This window comes from Stigmatopora nigra, unplaced genomic scaffold, assembly GCF_051989575.1.
Source record: "Stigmatopora nigra isolate UIUO_SnigA unplaced genomic scaffold, RoL_Snig_1.1 HiC_scaffold_51, whole genome shotgun sequence".
Taxonomy (NCBI): Eukaryota; Metazoa; Chordata; class Actinopteri; order Syngnathiformes; family Syngnathidae; genus Stigmatopora; species Stigmatopora nigra.
Window position 1 is genome coordinate 15,001 of NW_027551630.1, and position 20,000 is coordinate 35,000.

The following is a 20,000-nucleotide window of genomic DNA, read 5'->3' on the forward strand; positions in this document are numbered from 1 at the left end:
AAGAAAACCTAGGGTCAAGCCATCACCTGCTGCTGAGAGAAAATTGGTCAGGAGGGTGAAGATTCAACCGAGAATCACCAAAAAGCAAAGCTGCCAAGAATTAGAAGCTGCTGGAAACCGGTGTCAGTGTCCACATTTAAGCGTGTTTTGCATGTCCATGGACTGAGACCTTAGGGCTAGACTGAAGTTCGCTGCTGATCACATGGACAAAGATAAGACTTACTGGAGGAAAGTTCGGCTGTCAGAAGAAAAAAAATCAAGCTATTTGACTACAATGCCCAGCAATATGTTTGGAGCATTAAAGGTGAGGCATAACCTCAAGTATACCATGCCTGCCATCAAGCTCTGTGCTGGTAGAATTATGCTGTTTTTTTTTCTGCCAATGGAACTGTCGCTTTACAGAGAGTAAATGGGATATTGAAGATAAAGGATTAGCTTCAAATTCTTTAAGTCCTGAGATATGGCCCTTAAGTTGGTCAATTTTCACAGATTTGATCGGTCCGGGCGATAAATTAAACTTTTATTCGAACATTACAGTGATACAAGTTCAGATCAGCAAATCATCTCTAATTTCAATATGTTAGATTGCAATTTTTAAGATTTTTTATGACACAACACACACGTAGCTGCTTCTTCTAGGTTGTAATAAGGAATCACGTTTATTTACCTGTTAGTTTTAATAGATACGTATGGGAAATTATTGAGTCTTTTGGTTTTGACGTATTACTTGATAATTAGGCGACATTCTTTTTGAATCACCTTATATACATTCATAATTGTTTGACCCGAGCAGTTCTTTCATTTTCCATGAAACCTGTGGTTTTGTTTCCAGTTTGCATATGCTACTGCTGAATGACAATACATTTAATCACACTTACGTTTTAATCCTCAAGACATAATCGGATATTATTTGGATGGGATGAAAAATTAACAACCTCTGATGTATGTGACTAGTTTCATTCATAAATATATCATTTTACTTATGAAATATTTATAAATGAAACTAATAACACATCAGGTCTTCTTAAACTTTGAGCCCATCCAAATTATATGCGGTATTATCTTGAAGATTAGTGTGATTCCTAATTTATTATCTGTTAATTATATTTGTTTTTACCCCAGGATTGCACCTGCAATGAATTCTGTCCAGAATGCTCTGTTGAGTTGACATTGGATGTTCGTTGTACTGATGAAAAGACGCGTAATGTCACCTCACGTGACCTTCTGTCCAACAACCACAGAGTCATCCCAGTGGGTATTTAAACTACTTAAAGGAATTGCTTTAGTGATTTTCTGCCTAATATAGATTTCTAACGGTACGCTAAAATGTAATTTCCCTTCAATCCTTTGAAATCCTCTCTTAGGTTAATTTTCGGTACAAAAAGATGCAGGCAAAAATTCTTAAAATGTTTTTATTTTGGTAGCAACAATATAACGTTTATTTTAAAATGATCCATTTGGGTTATATCAAATATATTATTCAGAATTTTTAATATTTTGTTTTAAAGTTAAGTATTAAATTGTATCAATGGAAACAATCATCTTGGAGTACAAGGGAGTCATCACAGCCTCTGTTAACTGATGTAGGCGAAACCTCTAAATCAATGCTAGTAAGCTAAAGGAAATGGTGATCGATTTTCGGAGGAAGCCCCAACAAACCACTCAGGTGAACATCCACGGTACAGACATTGAAATCATGGAGAATTTTAAGTACCTGGGTGTTCACCCCAACAACAGACCATACTGGTCCACAAACATAGTTGTCCTGCACAAGAGGGGCCAGAGCCGCCTCTACCTGCTGAGGAGACTACTGATTTTGGAATGTGAGAGATACTGCTCAGGACCTTTTACGACGGAAGAGAAGTACTTTGAAAAGTTGGTCGCCCGCCATATCAGGAATACAATTTCTCCCTCAGTTGACCCTCACCAGTTTGCTTATAGAGCAAACAGGTCCACTAAGGATGCTATCGCCATTTATCTACACACAGCACTGAGCCACCTGGAAAACTATGGGAATTACGTGAGTATGCTTTTCATTGACTATAGCTCAGCCTTCAACACTATAAAACTGGACCTTCTGACTGACAAACCCACCTTGGACTATCCTCTTCCATCTGCTGCTGGACAAAGAACTTCTTATCTAACCAACCACAAACTGTTTGACTTGTTCCCCACCTCTCTCCTTCCATTACACTGAGCACTGGCTCCCCTCAAGGCTGTGTACTGAGTACTCTTCTGTACTCCCTGTACACATACGCCTGTACACAAACCCACCAGTCTAACTCATCATCAAATTTGCCAATGACACCACTATGGTCGGACTCCTCTGAGGAGGGGATGAGTCAGCCTACAGAGATGAGGTCAACAAACTGTCTTCGTGGTGCTCGGTGAACAATCTCACACTAAACACCACGAAAACTAAAGAAATAATACTGGACTTTCGCAACCACAGCACAGATCTGGCGCCACTCATAAATGGAGTCTGTGTAGACGGGGGCCATTCCTTTAAATTCCTGGGGTTCCACATCACTGATAAGCTCTCCTGCTCTACAAACACCACGACAGTAGTAAAGAAGGCCCAGAAATGACTCCATTTCCTCAGGGTGCTCAGGAGGAACTCCTTGGACACTAAGCTTCTGGTAACCTTCAATAGAGCATCCTGGCATTCTGTATCAGTGTGGTACGCTGGAAGCACGGCAGCAGAAAAAAAGCCATGCAGAAAGTGATTAACACTGCCCAGAAGGTTGTCGGCTGCTCTCTGCGCTCACTGGAAGACATTGCCAGCCCTCGTTACGTCAGCAGAGCCAGGAACATCATCGGGGACCCATACCACCCTGGTCACAATCTGTTCCAGCTGCTGCCCTCTGGCAGACGCTATAGGTCCCACAAAGTATGGACAAATAGGACTCTAAACTGGCGGTAACACGACTCCCTATCCCTATAACTTCGGGGTGAGGTAATATGAAAAGATAATGATCTGCCTCCTACTGGCTGCCTGAAGATAAGTGAAAGACAGTTAGAGGTAAGTGTTTTAGTACGTGCAGACAACATGAAAGCAATACTTAAATATATTTTTAACTGTAAATGTGTTGTTAAAATTGCATATACTTTATTTATGTTTTTGTTATTCTCTTGTTCATAATATATTGTTCATAATGTAAAAGGAAAATTCTCTTAATAAACATTTTGATAATTTACTCATTCTTTGCACTAATTATTAGTATTAGTGACTAAACAAGGGAAAAAAGTGGGATCATTGTTAGTTCTATATAATTTTGCAATGAGTTTACTGGTCCGGCCTGCTTGATCTCAAATTAAGCTGTATTCGGCCCGCAGACCAAAGGGAGTTTGACACCCCTGCTCTAGGCTCTACTGTAGACCCGTATAATGCGGTGCGGTAGACCTGTGTAATGCAGAGCGGTTTACGTTTAAATGCGATGCGTCTTGTGTGTGTGTTAAATACAGAATTAGCACTCATTACTGACACCACCTTCAAATGCGGTGTGCCATATCGTCGTGAAAATACGGTAATCAGAAGTTTTGCGCTGTGACCAGAAGAACAAGATCCCAGAGACAAGTAGACAATGAGTTTACTTCCCTGGGCTCTCCTTTAATAAAAGATAGAATGAGAAGACATCCAATGCATTAAATTCCTCATGTCTAGGTAAAGTTTTAAGTGATGCCACTGAAGATTGCTATAATTAATTTTCACAAGTTGTAATTTGTGGTTTAAATCAATTTAACATGTTAGGATATAGCCTCAAAAATTATGTAATTTAAGTAAAGATTTTGGCCTAGGTACCAATAAATGCCAACAAATACAAGGGATTTGTTTATTTATTTTGCACACCGAATTTGGTGTATTTTTAGAAAGGTTTAATTAGTTGCAGCTTTCCAAGTGAAGTCGGGCATGTTAATTGGGGTTGATAAGTGTCTCTTTTCAGGTGACATCAAGGAGTCGAGACAATGACCCTAATGATTACGCTGAACGAAATGGTAAGTCCGACTGTACATCCATCTAATTCATTTTGTTTTGTTTATACATGTGAGCTCTTGGTGCCACTGTCTCATTTCGATCATTTGATGCTGAATCTGGGGAAAAAGTTTTGAATGCCAAAAAACAAAACAAAAAATATGTTCTTGTCACAGCGACTCATCCAGGAGGTCACAAAATAACCTACAAAAAATCAAAAGAAGTGTCGGCCTGGCTGTCCTCAATTACGCTCAATGCTCATGACTCGACTGTAAGAAAACCACTGGTCGAAGCTGGCATCCATGGCAGAGTTCAAAGGAAAAAACATTGCTATCCAAAGAGAATGTAAATGCTCATCTTACGTTTGTCCCAAAACGTATTTACGTTCTTCCAATCATGCTTTTGGAAGAACATTTAGTCAAAAGTCGAACTTATTAGGTTTGTTGAATTCCATCAAAAGAACACTACCGTAGTATTTCGACATACTAGTGCCCCGACATACGAGCAATTTGTGACACGAGTAAAATTTCGGGGCAAATATTTATCTTGAGATACTAGACAAATTTTGATATACGAGCAGACAGCGGACGCGAGCTGCTGCTCATAGGAACATCATGGGCACTGTCGCTCTCCCCGCAACACTCTTGTGTAATGTCAGAGACAGACACACAGACACACAAGCACCAGACAGACACAGACACACAGTCAGTCAGTCAGTCAGGGTCCCGTAACCCACCAGGGTCGTAGGGGCAGCGTGATAAAGATTCTTGAACCATTTGTCTCCATTTCTCTCGGTCGCGGGCGACTACTTGCGTTGCGTTGAGGCCATATCCCGTCCACTCCTTGATATTGTCCGTCCACAATTTACTCTGGCCACCTCGTCTGCGTTTGCCACTGACATTTCCTTGGAGAATGACTTTGGAAAGTCCATTACCCCAGACGACGTGGCCGTACCACTTGAGCTTCTTCTTCTTTACAATTGACAGGAGGTCTTCATACTTGTCTACATGAGCAGTAATTAGACCCCGAATTTCATCGTTTGATACCCGGTCTCTGTAGGTGATACCGAGAACCGTCCTGTAGCATTTCATTTCCAGTGCTTGTATTCTCCTTTGAAGCTCAGCAGTCAACGTCCATGTCTCACTTGCGTAGAGGAAAATTGACAGGACGAGGGCACGAAGCAGCTTGAGTTTGCTGCGGAGGTTGATGGATTTGTCTCTCCATATCGGGTTTCAGTTTGGCCAGTGCTACTAAAGTTTGAGCTGCACGAACCAAGACTTCAGCCTTGAAGCCTTCGTTACTGATGGTCGATCCAAGGTATTTGAACTGCTTCACAGTTTCTAACTGGGAGCCATTTACTGCAATCTTGCCCATCATAGGCCTAACACTGTTCGTCATGATTTTCGTTTTCTCGGCGCTGATCTCCATACCATATCTTGCTGCTGCTTTGTCAAGGCGAGCCACAAGATCGGCTAGTTCGAGTTCAGAACCTGCAATCAAATCGATATCATCTGCAAATCTGAGGTTGGTGACCACTCGGCCAGCAATGCTGACTCAACCAACATGGTCGTCAAGTGCATCCGTCATGATTTGCTCAAGAAGTATGTTGAACAGTGTGGGGGATAACAGACATCCCTGTTGTACGCCAACCTGGGTGTGGAACCAGTCGCCTATTAAACCTTGCACAAGTACTGCGCTGGTAGCTTTGGCGTACAGTTCCTGTATGATCTTAATGACCTTTGAGCCTATGTTGTATCTCTTCATTGTCGCCCACAGTGCATCATGCCATACCCTGTCGAACGCTTTCTTCAAGTCGATAAACACATGGTATATATCTCTCTGATGTTGATCATACTTTTCACACAGCACTCGAAGATTGAAGATTTGTTCGGCAGTGGATCTTCCTTTACGGAAGCCAGCTTGTTCTTCGACAAAAGTTGCTTCAGCTTGGGGTTGCAGTCTATTCAGGATGACCTTGAGCATTACTTTACTAGCATTATTGATCAAACTGATACGTCTGTAGTTCTGACATAGTTGCAGATTGCCTTTCCTCGGGATTGATACGATCAGTGACTGTGTCCAGGTCGACGGCCATTTACCGGTCTGCCATATCCGGTTTCATATGATGGTGAGGATGTCAATAACTGCTTGATCTCTGTGTTTCAGAAGCAATGCTGGTATGTTGTCGGTACCCGCTGCCTTTCCGGATTTCAGTGATTTGATGGCAGATCTAACTTCGTCTTTGAGAATTGGGTAATCCTCCTCAGTCTGACTCTGAAGTTCAGCAGCACCACGTCGTGGTCGCTTCCCACATCTGCACCTGGGAAAGTGCACGTTGTGGCTCTATTGATACCTGATTTGAAGCGATTTGGCACCAGGATATAGTCGATTTGGTGACGCTTGCCATTGGGGGCATGCCACGTACAGCGTCTTGAATCCTTGTGTGTGCCAAGGGTATTAGCCAGCACCATGTCATTAAGACTGGCGAACTCAAGTAGGCGTAGTCCACGCTCGTTAGTTGTTAAATTGCAGGAGGGTCCACAATGGTTTCCCCAATCCTCGATTGCATCTATCCCAACCTTGGCATTCCAATCCCCTTGTATGATGATAATATCTTTCTTGTCAGTCGAGTTGACAGTATCCTGTAGTTGAGAATAAAATTCCTCAGCTATGTCATCGCTAGCATCACTAGTGGGAGCATAAACCTGGATAACCGTCGTATTGAACGGCGATGCTCGCAGGCGTATGGATATGTCTGCTTGAGATTTGTCGGCAACCAAGAATTGAGTTTTTCACACTTGTTAAAAGAAGCCAACGCCACGCTGGTGTACATCCGATTCACCACTGTAGTAGAGTACATGTTGATCCTCGGTTTGATGCACACCTTGATTTTTCCATCTGACTTCGCAAAGTCCAATCATGTGCCAGTGGTAGTTTAAAAGGCTGTGGGTGAGCTCATGAATCTTGCCTACCTGGGCAAGAGTCCGGACATTCCATGTGCCAATACTGATTAGGTCTGTTGACCGTATTTTTCTTGCTATGTTTGTTACACTTTTGTTTTTATCGTTTATGGTCGCATCAGTAGCCAACTTGACACTCCCGCCCCAATGCATGACGGAAAGCGCGGCCCTTTTTGTCCTGGGCGACGACCGAGCCAGTATGGAGGTTCTATTTTGGTTCATTTTTCATCTGGTGTTACAGGGGCTATGAAAGACTGGCGGGGCCCATTCCTCTCCAGTCCGCAGTTGACTTGTAATCAGCCCTATGTCGCCGTCCATTTCTGTCCACCGACTTGATGCCCGTGCCATTGGTCCACACTCATCTGCCAAGGACATCATCGAGCTCCTTGCTGCCAGAGCCTTCATGCTTTGATTGGAGTGCAAATCTCCTAGAAGGATTTCCCTAAAGAGGGTGCGGGCTCCTTCTGCCCGATAAGCGCAATGAGGTTTTGCCCGCCAGCTGAAGCGGTTTCCGGGGAATGGCACGTGGAGCCACTCATGCGCGATTTGGGATCGAGTGAGGGCTAGTGACATCTGTCGACCCGAAGGCCCAAGCTGACGAGATGTCAATAGTAAATCCTTCTCCTCAGGGTCCCTATGCCTCACAGACACACAAGCACCAGACAGACACAGACACACAAGCACGAGGCAGACACAGACAGACACAGACAGACACAGACAGACACAGACAGACACAGACAGACACAGACAGACACAGACAGACACAGACAGACACAGACAGACACAGACAGACACAGACAGACACAGACAGACACAGACAGACACAGACAGACACAGACAGACACAGACAGACACAGACAGACACAGACAGACACAGACAGACACAGACAGACACAGACAGACACAGACAGACACAGACAGACACAGACAGACACAGACAGACACAGACAGACACAGACAGACACAGACAGACACAGACAGACACAGACACACAAGCCAGACAGACACAGACACACAAGCACGAGGCAGACACAGACAGACACAGACAGACACAGACAGACACAGACAGACACAGACAGACACAGACAGACACAGACAGACACAGACAGACACAGACAGACACAGACAGACACAGACAGACACAGACAGACACAGACAGACACAAACAGACACAGACAGACAGATACAGACAGACAGATACAGACAGACAGACAGACAGACAGACAGACAGACAGACAGACAGACAGACACCAGACAGACAGACACCAGACAGAACCAAATGATCAATCCTACCTATATATTTTCTTTTTGGTTTATTTTTCTCAATATTCCGAAATGTAAACTTTCTGGTACTTGGGTAAATACTATAATGCTTTCATCAGGCCAATTGGTGGTTAGTACACTTGTTATTGGTATAGCTGCTGATTAATAAAGGGACTTTTTTAAATGATTCTGTTTATATTCATAGAAATTTTGCTGGTAAAGCTTCGCAAAGGGCAGGAACTACGATTGAGAGCTTATGCCAAAAAAGGATTTGGTAAGGAGCATGCCAAGTGGAACCCAACTGCAGGAGTGTCTTTTGAATATGACCCAGACAATGCATTAAGGCACACAGTCTACCCCCGACCGGAGGAATGGTGCATTGCTCATATCCTAACTATTCAGATAAATAAACATCAATAACATAGTTGACTTAATAATGAAATCCTCTGTTTTGCCTCTCCTTTTCTTTTACAATGATTCAAGGCCCAAGAGTGAATATTCTGAAATTGAGGAGGATGAGGTTCAGGCCTCATATGACCCTAATGGAAAGCCGGAAAGGTAAGGATTACATTTACGTATTTACTTTTTACGTAATATTATACCTAAAATAAACGGTGGTACTAGAAAAGTAATGACCATCATTAACACAGTCGTACCTTCGTGATACAACAGCTTGACATACGACATGCTCGTGGTACGACAGAAATTTTGATCGAATAATTTGCTTGCAATATGATTACCATTTCGAGATGCGACCAAGCCAGGTGGCCATGACATGAGGCTGTTTATCATTGTAGTAGCTTTCTTGCCGAATGTCTTGTGTGTGTATACCTACTATATCTACGAGGACTGAACATTTATTTAGACAAGTTTCAACCCGGAAACGCACAACGCGCATGTGCGGGCAAAATGAGGGCTTTCTGGGTAATGAAGTATACTCGTGCACGCAACACCCATAGGCAATGGCACCCTTTCTCAGAATAAAACTTCATTACCAACAATCAATACGTGAGTAAGCTCAGCTATTGCATGTCCTGTTACTCTTTCTAAAGAAAGAAGGTCCTGCGATCGTTCTTTAAAGACTATTATTCGTTGGCAAGTGCTCGTGCGTTATCCTTTTGTGAGGACATTTCTGTGCGTCATTTTCGGAATATTTTGAAGGCAATTGATAGATATGAAAATGCAACTTCAGGAGCAGATTAAGAAAGAGTGGGATCAATTTAGTTAGCCTATCCTACATTCCACTGTCTTAACAAACAATTGTAAAACCAGTTCGGCCACATGGCTCGACGTGAACAAACAATATTTAAGCCAGTTGGCAGGTCTATCCCACAATTCCTCCTTTTGTGACTATAAAAATATCGAAACTTCCTTTTGTTACCGACGCTACTTTTAAATGAAATTCTCCACAAATCACTTCAAACTGGAGTTTAGACCGACCAGAAGGGGGCGAAAGCCCTCACGCAGTTGAGGGAAAATTCCCGCCTTGACCTCCCACTTTGGACAATCTCCTGGTGTCTCAGAATAGGAAAGTCATATTAATCAGTGTCAGACAGTAGCACAACATCAGGGTCAGATTGGGATGAGTTGTTGCATGGGTATACAAGTTAGCATTGGCTGAATTTACACCATCATGGTACGTTCAACTGTGGCGTAATGGTATGTTTGTTCAAAGCTGAGAAGTCGGGTAAACAACAGGTTAGGATAACAAGCACGAGAACAAAAATTGTTACAAATGGCTTTCAAAAGCGCGTGTCCATGAGCCTGAGAGGATGAAAGCCATCCCCGCTGTCGAACCGGCTCTCTGGTCACAACGCTCTGCATGTTCATCATAGCCTGCAGGGCATCACGGACTGCGCAGGATGCGCCGGCAGGGATGAAGGCGCAGCACGAGTCTCCCACCATGGCCCACACACCTCCTCGCTGGGTGGCCACTCCGTCAAGAGCAGGGCGGACCTGGAAATCACCTGGGCCTTGTCGGCTACCCGGGCCTCTTGGCCTTGCTGCAGCTGGACTGATGCGCCGGCACAGGCCCGGAACCTGCAGTCAATGGTCTCCAGATGCAGGGTGTTCCTCGCCGCTTTAACCCAGGGAAACTGAGCCATTAGCTCCGATACTCCTCAGCTTTGACGGTGGTGGCCAACTTGAAGTTAGCGGTCAAATTTACACGTTGCAGTCTGTCCCCACGTGTAGATAACCAGCACTTTCTTTTTATCACCTAGACGAGTACCAGATCGCCTGGGGATAGGGCCTCCTGTGTTGGAGACCGAAAAGATGTCTGCAGATCATTTGCATTTATCACACTTCTTTCTTAGAACATTTTGCATAACCACTGAGTGAGAGAATCTGTTTCTCCTGTCTCCTCCACGACCAGTCTGAGTCTTACATTTCCATTGGTTCTTTCAATGGGTCCAGGACTTTTGGGGTGGCAGGCGCAATGATACCTCAAGTCAATTCCATGTCGATTTGGGTGTGTGTTGGTGTACACACACACACCTCTCTCTCTTTCTACCCCCCCTCTCCCCTCTCTAATGTTGACCATATTCTAGCAGTTGTTTTATGCCATGAAAGCCCTGTTAATTTTCGAGTGTCTAATGTTAAAAAGAGCTAATCTCCAAATCCCCTCGTATTTGTTTTAGAAATGGGAGCCACTCTCCCTAAGTAATATAGAACACATACGAGCTCAGTACCGGAACGCAGTAAGCGCGTGGTACCACTGTAGGTATAATTTCCCTTGGCCTTGGTAGAAATGGAGTGTTTTCAGTACCTGGAAGACATTCCCTGTTCTGTCCTGGGTGGGTGGAATATGCTTTCTCATGCATCATATTGAAATAAGCTATAAAACCTCTTGCACGGAAACAGATCATATTTGTCATTTTCGGGGATTGACAAACTGGTGGTGCATGGCAAGGGGTACCTCAGATGAATGTTTCCCATAGAAATGAACTAAAAACTAATTAATTCATTCCAACCCTCTGAAAAACACAAAGAACAGCATATTGGATTGAAAAAAAAACATTTTTATTTGTTCTAATGTGCCATCTATTAACAGAGTAACAAATAAAATTAGACCGATTTTGCGGAGGAGAAAAAGGGACAGACAGAGTGAGAGAGAGGGGGGGACTTTTTTCATAGCAATGCGCTCGTAACATAACAAACAAATTAAAATGAAGTTGGATTACGATACAGACACTCAAAAATAAGATTAATCTAACCTCACACTAAATTTAATTCTAATTTTGTTTAAGACTTTCATACCCTTTTTTTCTCCCGGGTTGGCTCTATTTGCCCCGCCTCCACCTTGACTTTTAGCTGCAGCCTAAAGGAACCTGTCGAGGGTTGTTTGGCTTTTGTCTTCCCTTCAAAATATTCCCAAAAAGATGCACACAGATGTCCTCAATAGAATCACGCACGATCACTTGCCAACTTTCCCTGGAAGTAGTACTCTCGTATTAGCGATCGCTCCGCCATTCTGCACTAACGAGTGAAAAAAACACTCAAAAAATGCTACGCTCCGCCCAGTGCTCGTAGAAACATTACACGGGGGAGTTGCAAGGAGAGAGACCGTGCCCCTGATGTTCTTATGAGCAGCCTCTCGTGTCCGCTGAATGCTATTACATACAATAAACTATTATATTGAGGTAAAACTGTATTCTAAAATCAATTAATTGATCCAAACCAGCCTGCTACTCTATATCTAATTGTTTGAATGAATGCCGATTTCTGTACTGTTGTTTTCATGCCTATTGGGCGGCCAGTTGGAATGAGTGGTTAGCACATCGGCCTCACAGCTATGGGGTCCTGGTTTCAAATTCAGGTCACATCCACCTGTGTGGAGTTTGCATGTTCTCCCCGGGCCTGCATTTCATTAAATTTGAATATGATATAATATTTCTGTCGTCATCTGTCACTGCCATCCCTGATAATTGATTATTGGCAATTTACTCCACACACTACTCCTTGCCTTGGTTATTGCACAAGGTCTAAATTTAGTGTAACATAAGATTAAAACATTTTCAAGTGTTTATAGGAATCTAAGTTCATTTCTTAAGTTAAATTTAAAGTTTTTGTTAAATTATGATCGCATCTGTCAAGTTACTCTCACGCTCCCTCTGCCCATCCACAAACTCCCAGTGCTCAGACGTTAGGGTTATGGTTGTCAAATGTACTTGGTCAAATTCTAATGAATATTATAGATGTACCATATGTTCACACCTACAAAACGCACCATCTGATAGGGAGGGCGCAGTCTGTTGTGGATATATTTTCTGTTTTTGTCAATACAAAGGGCGCCTCGTTTGAAAAGGCGCTAGCCTATGTTATGCTATCCGCACCTATGTTATGGTAGGTACTTATGGTAGGTTAGCGCACCTATGTTATGGTAGGTACTAGCGTATGTTTTGCTATCCTTTAGCATACCTATGTTATGGTAGGTGCTAGCGTATGCTATACTATCCGCTAGTGTATGTTGGATAACTTTATTCATCCCATATTAGGGAAATTTCATTGTAACAGTAGCAGGAGGGTGAGAATGCAGATACAGGAAAGATAGTCATTTTAGACATAAATGGAGCGAAATAAACCCAGCCATGCGACAGGTGGGTCCGAGTCGCAAAGGCCGCAGAACAACAAAGCACAAAATACAAAACATTGCAAAGTATTTGGGATCATTGATAATCACTATATCAAATCATTAAGACAGAAAAGCAGCAAAAACACAAAACGAGGAAAAGGAGACGAAGCTACGGCTACCGGCTGCCACTTGTGCCGCGCCATCTTGGTTGCAGTGGCAAAAACGGATACAGTCTCAAGAAAAAGACATAGAGTTAGTGATAGGTTCACAAATAGGCATTCCCAAATGCACACACAAATAAAAGAGACATGAGATTCATCTGAGGTGATCTTGCAGGAGAGAAATCGAACCTGACGCATCTTCGTCCAAGGTTCATTCTGCCGTTCGACAAATCTCTTGCCGTTTATTACATCAAATTTACAACATGCATCTCAGTTCTCAAAACAAATGAAGGTCTACCGGATCATCCCAAGGGAGCGGTGTTAACAACAGTTTTGAGAAATCCAGCTGGAGAGAGGAGTAGCCTTCATGTTGTTTAGGCTAACAAAATTATTCCATTAGGCGCCAACCAATCCAATGCTTGGACACACTTGCCAGTCTTAAAAATAATCTAACCCAACTCACACGGTTTATCTGCCGTAATGCCAATATAAACAATATTCACAGCTAAAAAGTTTCGGCAATTAGATCAATTTGTAAAGCATTATGACACTGCTCTTCCGTCATACATTTGACTACTTTGTCTAGCAATTTTTATACTTTTCTCATAATGCACAGACTTAAGCACGATAAAAGAGAAACAAGAACAATAATGATAGTGGGACAGACTCCCGGCCCAGTATGATAGCAACGAAAAATACACATTAGATCACACTTGTGAGAACACTTGGAGACAGGAAAAGGAGAAGGAAAAAAAACATGAAAACAGGACTCACACACAAATTTGAGTGCACTTATAGCCAATTCAGAAAACCCAAATAAGTTATGTCATACTCTTTTCCCTATTAAAACCCCCCAGCCTTTATTTTTGTCTCTTTAGAACTACCTTTATCAGTTAATATTTTATCTTTTGAGCTGAATTTACATTTTACTGCAGGTATACCTTTTTCCTCTTTTTTAAGCTGGCCAGCAAAGTAATAATTTGGCATCCATAAATTTTAGCGTTTCAACCTTGAGGCGGACTGGTTTTCAACAAATTTTCAATACTGAAACCGGGCTGCAATATCACCATTCTTTTGTTTTCCTCATTTTATCAACACACACTCGCCACAATCATGCACTTACGAATGGACACATTTTCCTGGACTCACCGGAGATGTCCAACTCTTTTAAATAAGGACCCAGTTGCCGAGCCAAAGTCCAGCCCTATAAGTTGTCTTAACTGCAGTGGCCACGGTCTTCCCAGATATTGGCTCAGCCGCTAATATAACGAAGGCGGCATATTGACTGCCAACAAACAAACATCAACTAGCTTTGTTTAATGTCAATAAATTAAGAGGACTCTTGAAACAAGATTAGGGTTTCAATTCAAACACATTAGTCAGTGTTTGTGTATTCACAGGAATAATTTAAATTCTTCACAAGCGACACAATGGTCACAAAAAAATAAAACAATGCACACTCCTCGCTTCTGCCTAAAACCTAATACTTGTGTGAGGGAAGGAGTGATTTGCCACGCCCCCCGATATACATCTCCGTTGTCCCACCCACTACTCAGTTTCACTCAACCCGATTGCGCCTCAACGTCAACACTACGCACACAAACTATTTTAGCTCAACTCTATGCACCTCAAGTCAACTGTTTGCACACCTTCAGTTGCTTTTCCCACTCTTTTCTATGCCCTTGCAATAATCTTTTCTTCACACTTACAAAAATCTTTTCTATTCACTTACAAAATAGTTTCTATTTAATTACAAAATATTTTCTATTCACTTACAAAACCTTTTCTATTCACTTACAAAATTGCTTCTATTCACTTAAAAAAGCTTTTCTATTCACTTACAAAATATTTTCTCAATACTGCTCTCTAGCATCTATTCACAGAGAAATTGATCGCTTATCACCACGAGCAGCACACCCAAGGAAAACATCAAGCACCTTATCCAGCTTTCTTTTAAAAAATCTGCAGCAGAATAACAATATGATCGCTTTTGCGCAAATTCCAATATTACAAACTAACGAGCATTAAATTTATGTTTACTGTTCCAGAAGTGACCACTCAAACATCAGCATCTTTCCACAGCTTCAACACTACGTTTAAACACGTATTTTTTACAGTCCCAAGCGTATATTTTTCGTGGCGCATATTGTTATGCTTCATGCCTTAATTCTTCTTTGCCTCTCAGCTGGCAAATACATTCACACACACGCATTCTCCCACACGTGCACGCATTTACCTACTTCCGCGCCCACGGTAAATTCAACTCTTACTCGAGTATTGTTTTATGTTAATAGTTATATTTATTATTTTCTCGTTTCGGCCGCGTGACAATTATCTCAAGCACAATACTGGCTTGAATGCTCATGGAGTTTTAGATTAGATTAGAAATTTATTTCAGCCCGTTTTAAAGAAATATCCTTGGTTACAGTAGCAAGACTTGCAGACCTACGTAAAAACTGGAGCCACACACAGAAAGTCCACGAGGTGTGGACACTCTGCAGACTGAGACTGAGGTTAAATATGTAGTAGTCACTCTTCCAAACTGAGTCCCTCAGTAGTGTGTAGGTAATCACCTTCCTTGCCCTTACCCTGCTAAGCTGTCCTATCACCTGATGATGTATGACACCAGAGGCACGGCTCAACGGCTCCATAGATGTCTAGAACTAGCACAAAGAAACCAAGCCACGCGACTGGTGACGTCGAGTCGCAAAGGTCACAAGATAACAAAGCAAAGACAGGCTTTGTGTTTCAGTACCAGTTTTTCAAAGCTCTGATGATTGGTGTGAGAGCTCCCTGAAAGTAGTCGCCCAGATTTTTTGCGCGTGACTTGTTGGGTACTGGATGCTGGTGGCCAATTTTAGGAATGTTGGGACAGCTACTTGTTCAATTGAGTGGTTGAAAATGTCTGTGACAACCTGTGCTAGTGCGTGAGCCTTCGGTACTTTTCCTGGTATTTCATCCGGTCCTGTAGCTGTTTGATCCATGGCTTCAGTCCATTTTCCAAGCGTTCACACCTGCATTACACGTAAGGCGTTTCCTCTTTATATTTCTGATGTGGTGTTTCTTTTAATTAAGAGTGTTTTTGAGGGTACAAAGCGCTAAGAGCAAACGGAAGTCCTTGCCATTGGGATGTTTTGAATAAATTTACCGTGATGCTTGGCTATATTTAGAGAGAACGTCCGCTGGGTTGATTCCAATAAGTCGCGTCTCGGCAAGAAATGAAACCAGTCGTGTAGGTGTAGGTTAAGTTATAGGTATATGTGTATGTAGATACATTAGGGCAAATAAATATTTAGTCAACCACCAATTACTTGAAAAGATTAGAGAGACCTATAAATGTCAACATGGGTAAACCTCAACCATGAGAGACAGAATGTGGAAAAAAAAAGAAAATCACATTGTTTTATTTTTAAAGAATGTATTTCCGTATTAGAGTATGTATAGTAATGATTAGTGTTACCATGGTCACGCCACGTGTTGAGATCTTGGATGGAGCCCCAGATCGAAGGAGATTATCAATGCTCTTTTATATCTTCCATTTTCTAATAATTGCTCCCACTGTTGATTTCTTTTCACCAAGCTTTTTTACCTTTTGCAGATTCAGTCTTCCTAGCCTGATGCAGGTCTGCAATTTTGTTTCTGGTGTCCTTCGACACCTCTTTGGTCTTGGCCAAAATGGAGTTTGGAGTGTGAGAGACTGAGGTTTTGGACCGATGTCTTTTATATCGATAATGAGTTAAAACAGATGCTATTAATACAGGTAACGAGTGGATACCTCTTTGACAGCCAGAAATCTTGCTTGTTTGTAGGTGACCAAATACATATTTTCCATTCTAATTGGGAAACAAATTATTTAAAAATCAAACAATGTGATTCTTCTGTTTTTTTTCTTCTCTATATTATGTCTCTCATGGTTGAGGTTTACCCATGTTGACAATTCCAGGGTTTAATCTTTTCAAGTAGAAGTTGCACAATTGGTGGTTGACTAAATACTTATTTGCCCCACTGTAAATAATCACTAAATAAGAAATAAGGTGTCCAATTGAGATCAGCAGAGCGGAGTGGGCTTGTGCCGTCACAAGTCTAGGATGGGTTCCACGGTTTTGGAAACGTTCAGCCTATAGTTGCACCACTCGCTGAGTCTATGGACGCTACAACAAACAAGAAAACTTAGAAAATCAATATATAGAAATATTAAATAATCACTACATAGTAATGATAAATAAATAATCACGACATAGTAATGATAAATAAACAATCATGAAATAGTAGTAATAAAATAAGTGGTCAACATGATAAATTGGATTGGATTGGATTGGATTGGATAACTTTATTCATCCCGTATTCGGGAAATTACATTGTGGCAGGTAGCAAGAGGGTGATTAGACAGAATAAACAGCATCAATCATTAAAATCATCAAATCATTAAAACATAAAAGCCGCAAAACACAAAACGAACAAGAGTGGACAAAGCTACCGTGGCCGCCGGCTGCCGCTTAAACAGCGCCATTTGGTTGCGGTAACTGAATCGGACTCAAAAAGACATTGTAGAGTTGGACAAAAACTGGAACCCCACAGAACAGCAAAGCAAAAAGCACAAAGTACAAAGCAAATCAAAGTAAATGGAATCATCAAATCATTAAAACATAAAAGCCGCAAAACACAAAACGAACAAGAGTGGACAAAGCTACCGTGGCCGCCGGCTGCTGCTTAAACAGCGCCAATTTGGTTGCGGTAGCTGAATCGGACTCAAAAACGACCTTGTAAATTGGGCAAAAACTGGAACCACACACAGGAAGTCTTCCACGAGATGGGGAACTGCTGCAGACTGTGACCAAGGTGGAGAATACGCTCTTGCAAGCTTATTTGCACAGTTACTCAGTAGTCTGAAGCTGAAGAAAACAGCAGCAGGGCAGAAAATCTCGACTCCGTCGCTGTTAGGGGCCTACAACTCTTCCATCCCATCCCACGATGGAATGGTTGGTCAGAAGCGTTGCCTCTTCTCCCAGCACTTTTGTCCAGCTCCAGACCTCCGGCGGTACCGAGGTGTTGCTCCTTCTGCTGCGTATTGTGACAGATAGTTCCATGTGTGTGACAGCGTAGGCATGGCTGGCTGGTCCCCCGAACAAAAAAGAAGTGGCCGAAAAATGCCAGGCTAACAGAACAAGGAAAGTTGGAAAACATTAAAGTAAAAAGTATAAAGTACAAAGTAAAGTAAAAAAGAATGCTTTAGGAAATATTAAAATGTCATTTAAAAAAAGATAGAAGAGCTGTAAAACATGAAAAACATAAGAGTCTGACACCCTTGGTGCAGAGCTACTGCCACAGGCTTCCGCTTGAACGGCGCCATCTTGGATAGTAGTAGTATTAGGTCTCGGTTATATCCAAGGTGCAGAACTCAAGGTGAGTATGGTGACAGCTCTTGGGAAGAAACTGTCCTTGAGTGTGTTTCTCTCTAGCGGCTTCCAGAGGGCAGCGGGTTGAAGTGGAGGAAACCGGGATGTTTGATTGCAACGAGCCATTTATTTCACAGTTTCTGGATCGAGCTAAATTGTTCTCCTTTTTTTTTTGCTGATTAAATTTTGCGGGGAAGTAAAACAGCGTAGCTGCTTAAAATTGTGACCTCCTTTTGAGCTTCCCAATGGTGCAGCACATGTACAGGCGTAGTGAGACGTCCATATTGGACCTAATTAGGCATAAGCATGTGACATCCAGTGAAGGACCTTTTAGATGACAAAAGGTTGTCATTTCTAATGAAGTGACATGTGCATTTAGTTTAAAATCAAATATCTGACGTCAGAGGTTCTTAAACCCACCCCACACCTGACTGAAAGCCAAATACTATACTAAAAATCTCAATTTATACAGCACAACAAATTGACAATTTTAACTTGCAAATAGTTTGATTAGAATAAAGATGTTGACCTAGATTGTAGAATTACAGTGGGACCTCGCTACTTTGCGGTTCTACCATCGCGGCTTCAGAGCTTCGCGTTTTTTTTTAATAAAAATGAAAAATATAAAAAAAATATAGAAAAAAATAATAATAATGAAAAATATTAAATTTAAATCCACTGGGGCTTTCGCTCCGAACCGATCCTGGGACCGTGCACCAAGTAGGACTTATTTTTGTGAGACACCGCCGTTTGACAAAGTCTCATTTTCAACCTTTTTCTGAGAACCAGGAATTTCACCGGGGCTTTTTCACCGAGCCTATCCGAGGATAGTGCATGCTTAGGACTGAACCATTCTGATGCCCTGCCGTTTGACCTAGAATTTTCTTTTGGATTTAGAAAATTTTCGAGAACCAGGAAATTCATCGGGACATTCGCCCGAATCTATCCGAGGATAGTGCATCTTCGGAACATTTCTCTGAGACTCCGCCGTTTGACTTAGTCGTTTTTTCGACATTTTTCATAAGAACCAGGCAATCCACTTTAGATACACTTTCTCGTTTTATGGAGGTCCATTTTAATACAGTAAATTGTTCAGTAGAACAGTGTTCTAGACCAGTGTTTTTCAACCTTTTTTGAGCCACGGCACATTTTTTACATTGGAAAAATTTGTGGCACACCACTAACCAAAAATTTTACAAAATGACACTCTGTATAGTATATTTACTACAGCACGGACACTGGACAATGACATCATATTTGCAGAAAACTATTAATAAATGTTAATTTAAAAAAAAAAGGATATTGGATAATTTCTCACGGCACACCTGACGATCTCTCACGGCACACTAGTGTGCCACGGCACAGTGGTTGAAAATCACTGTTCTAGACCCTCAATTGTTATTGTAAACCAGTGCTTCTCAATTATTTTCTGTTAGGCCCCCCCTAGCAAGAAGAAAACTATTCGCGCCCCCCCCCCCCACTTCCCACCGTGACTATAAATAAAATCATTTTATGAAATTGTTATGAGTACAACATGTTAAATGTTGCACTCTCGCAAACATGACAGAGGTAGCAATGAGAGCACCACTGCCAGCTACTGTAGTGGATGCGCAATTACACTTTATACTAGTACGGCCAAATAAAATCCTGTTCCCCAGGTTTACACGCGCCCCC

At 42.0% G+C, this 20,000-nt stretch overlaps 1 protein-coding gene across 1 annotated transcript in view; it reads left to right on the plus strand.

Moving 5' to 3' along the window:
- Positions 1 to 20,000, plus strand: part of polr2c (RNA polymerase II subunit C) — a 29,044-nt gene that overhangs the window by 8,556 nt on the left and 488 nt on the right. Inside the window, exons 5-8 of the mRNA XM_077711863.1 lie at positions 1,123 to 1,251; positions 3,945 to 3,996; positions 8,402 to 8,570; positions 8,680 to 8,754. Of these exons, the coding sequence (XP_077567989.1) occupies positions 1,123 to 1,251; positions 3,945 to 3,996; positions 8,402 to 8,570; positions 8,680 to 8,754 (425 nt within the window). The remainder of the gene's footprint in view (positions 1 to 1,122; positions 1,252 to 3,944; positions 3,997 to 8,401; positions 8,571 to 8,679; positions 8,755 to 20,000) is intronic.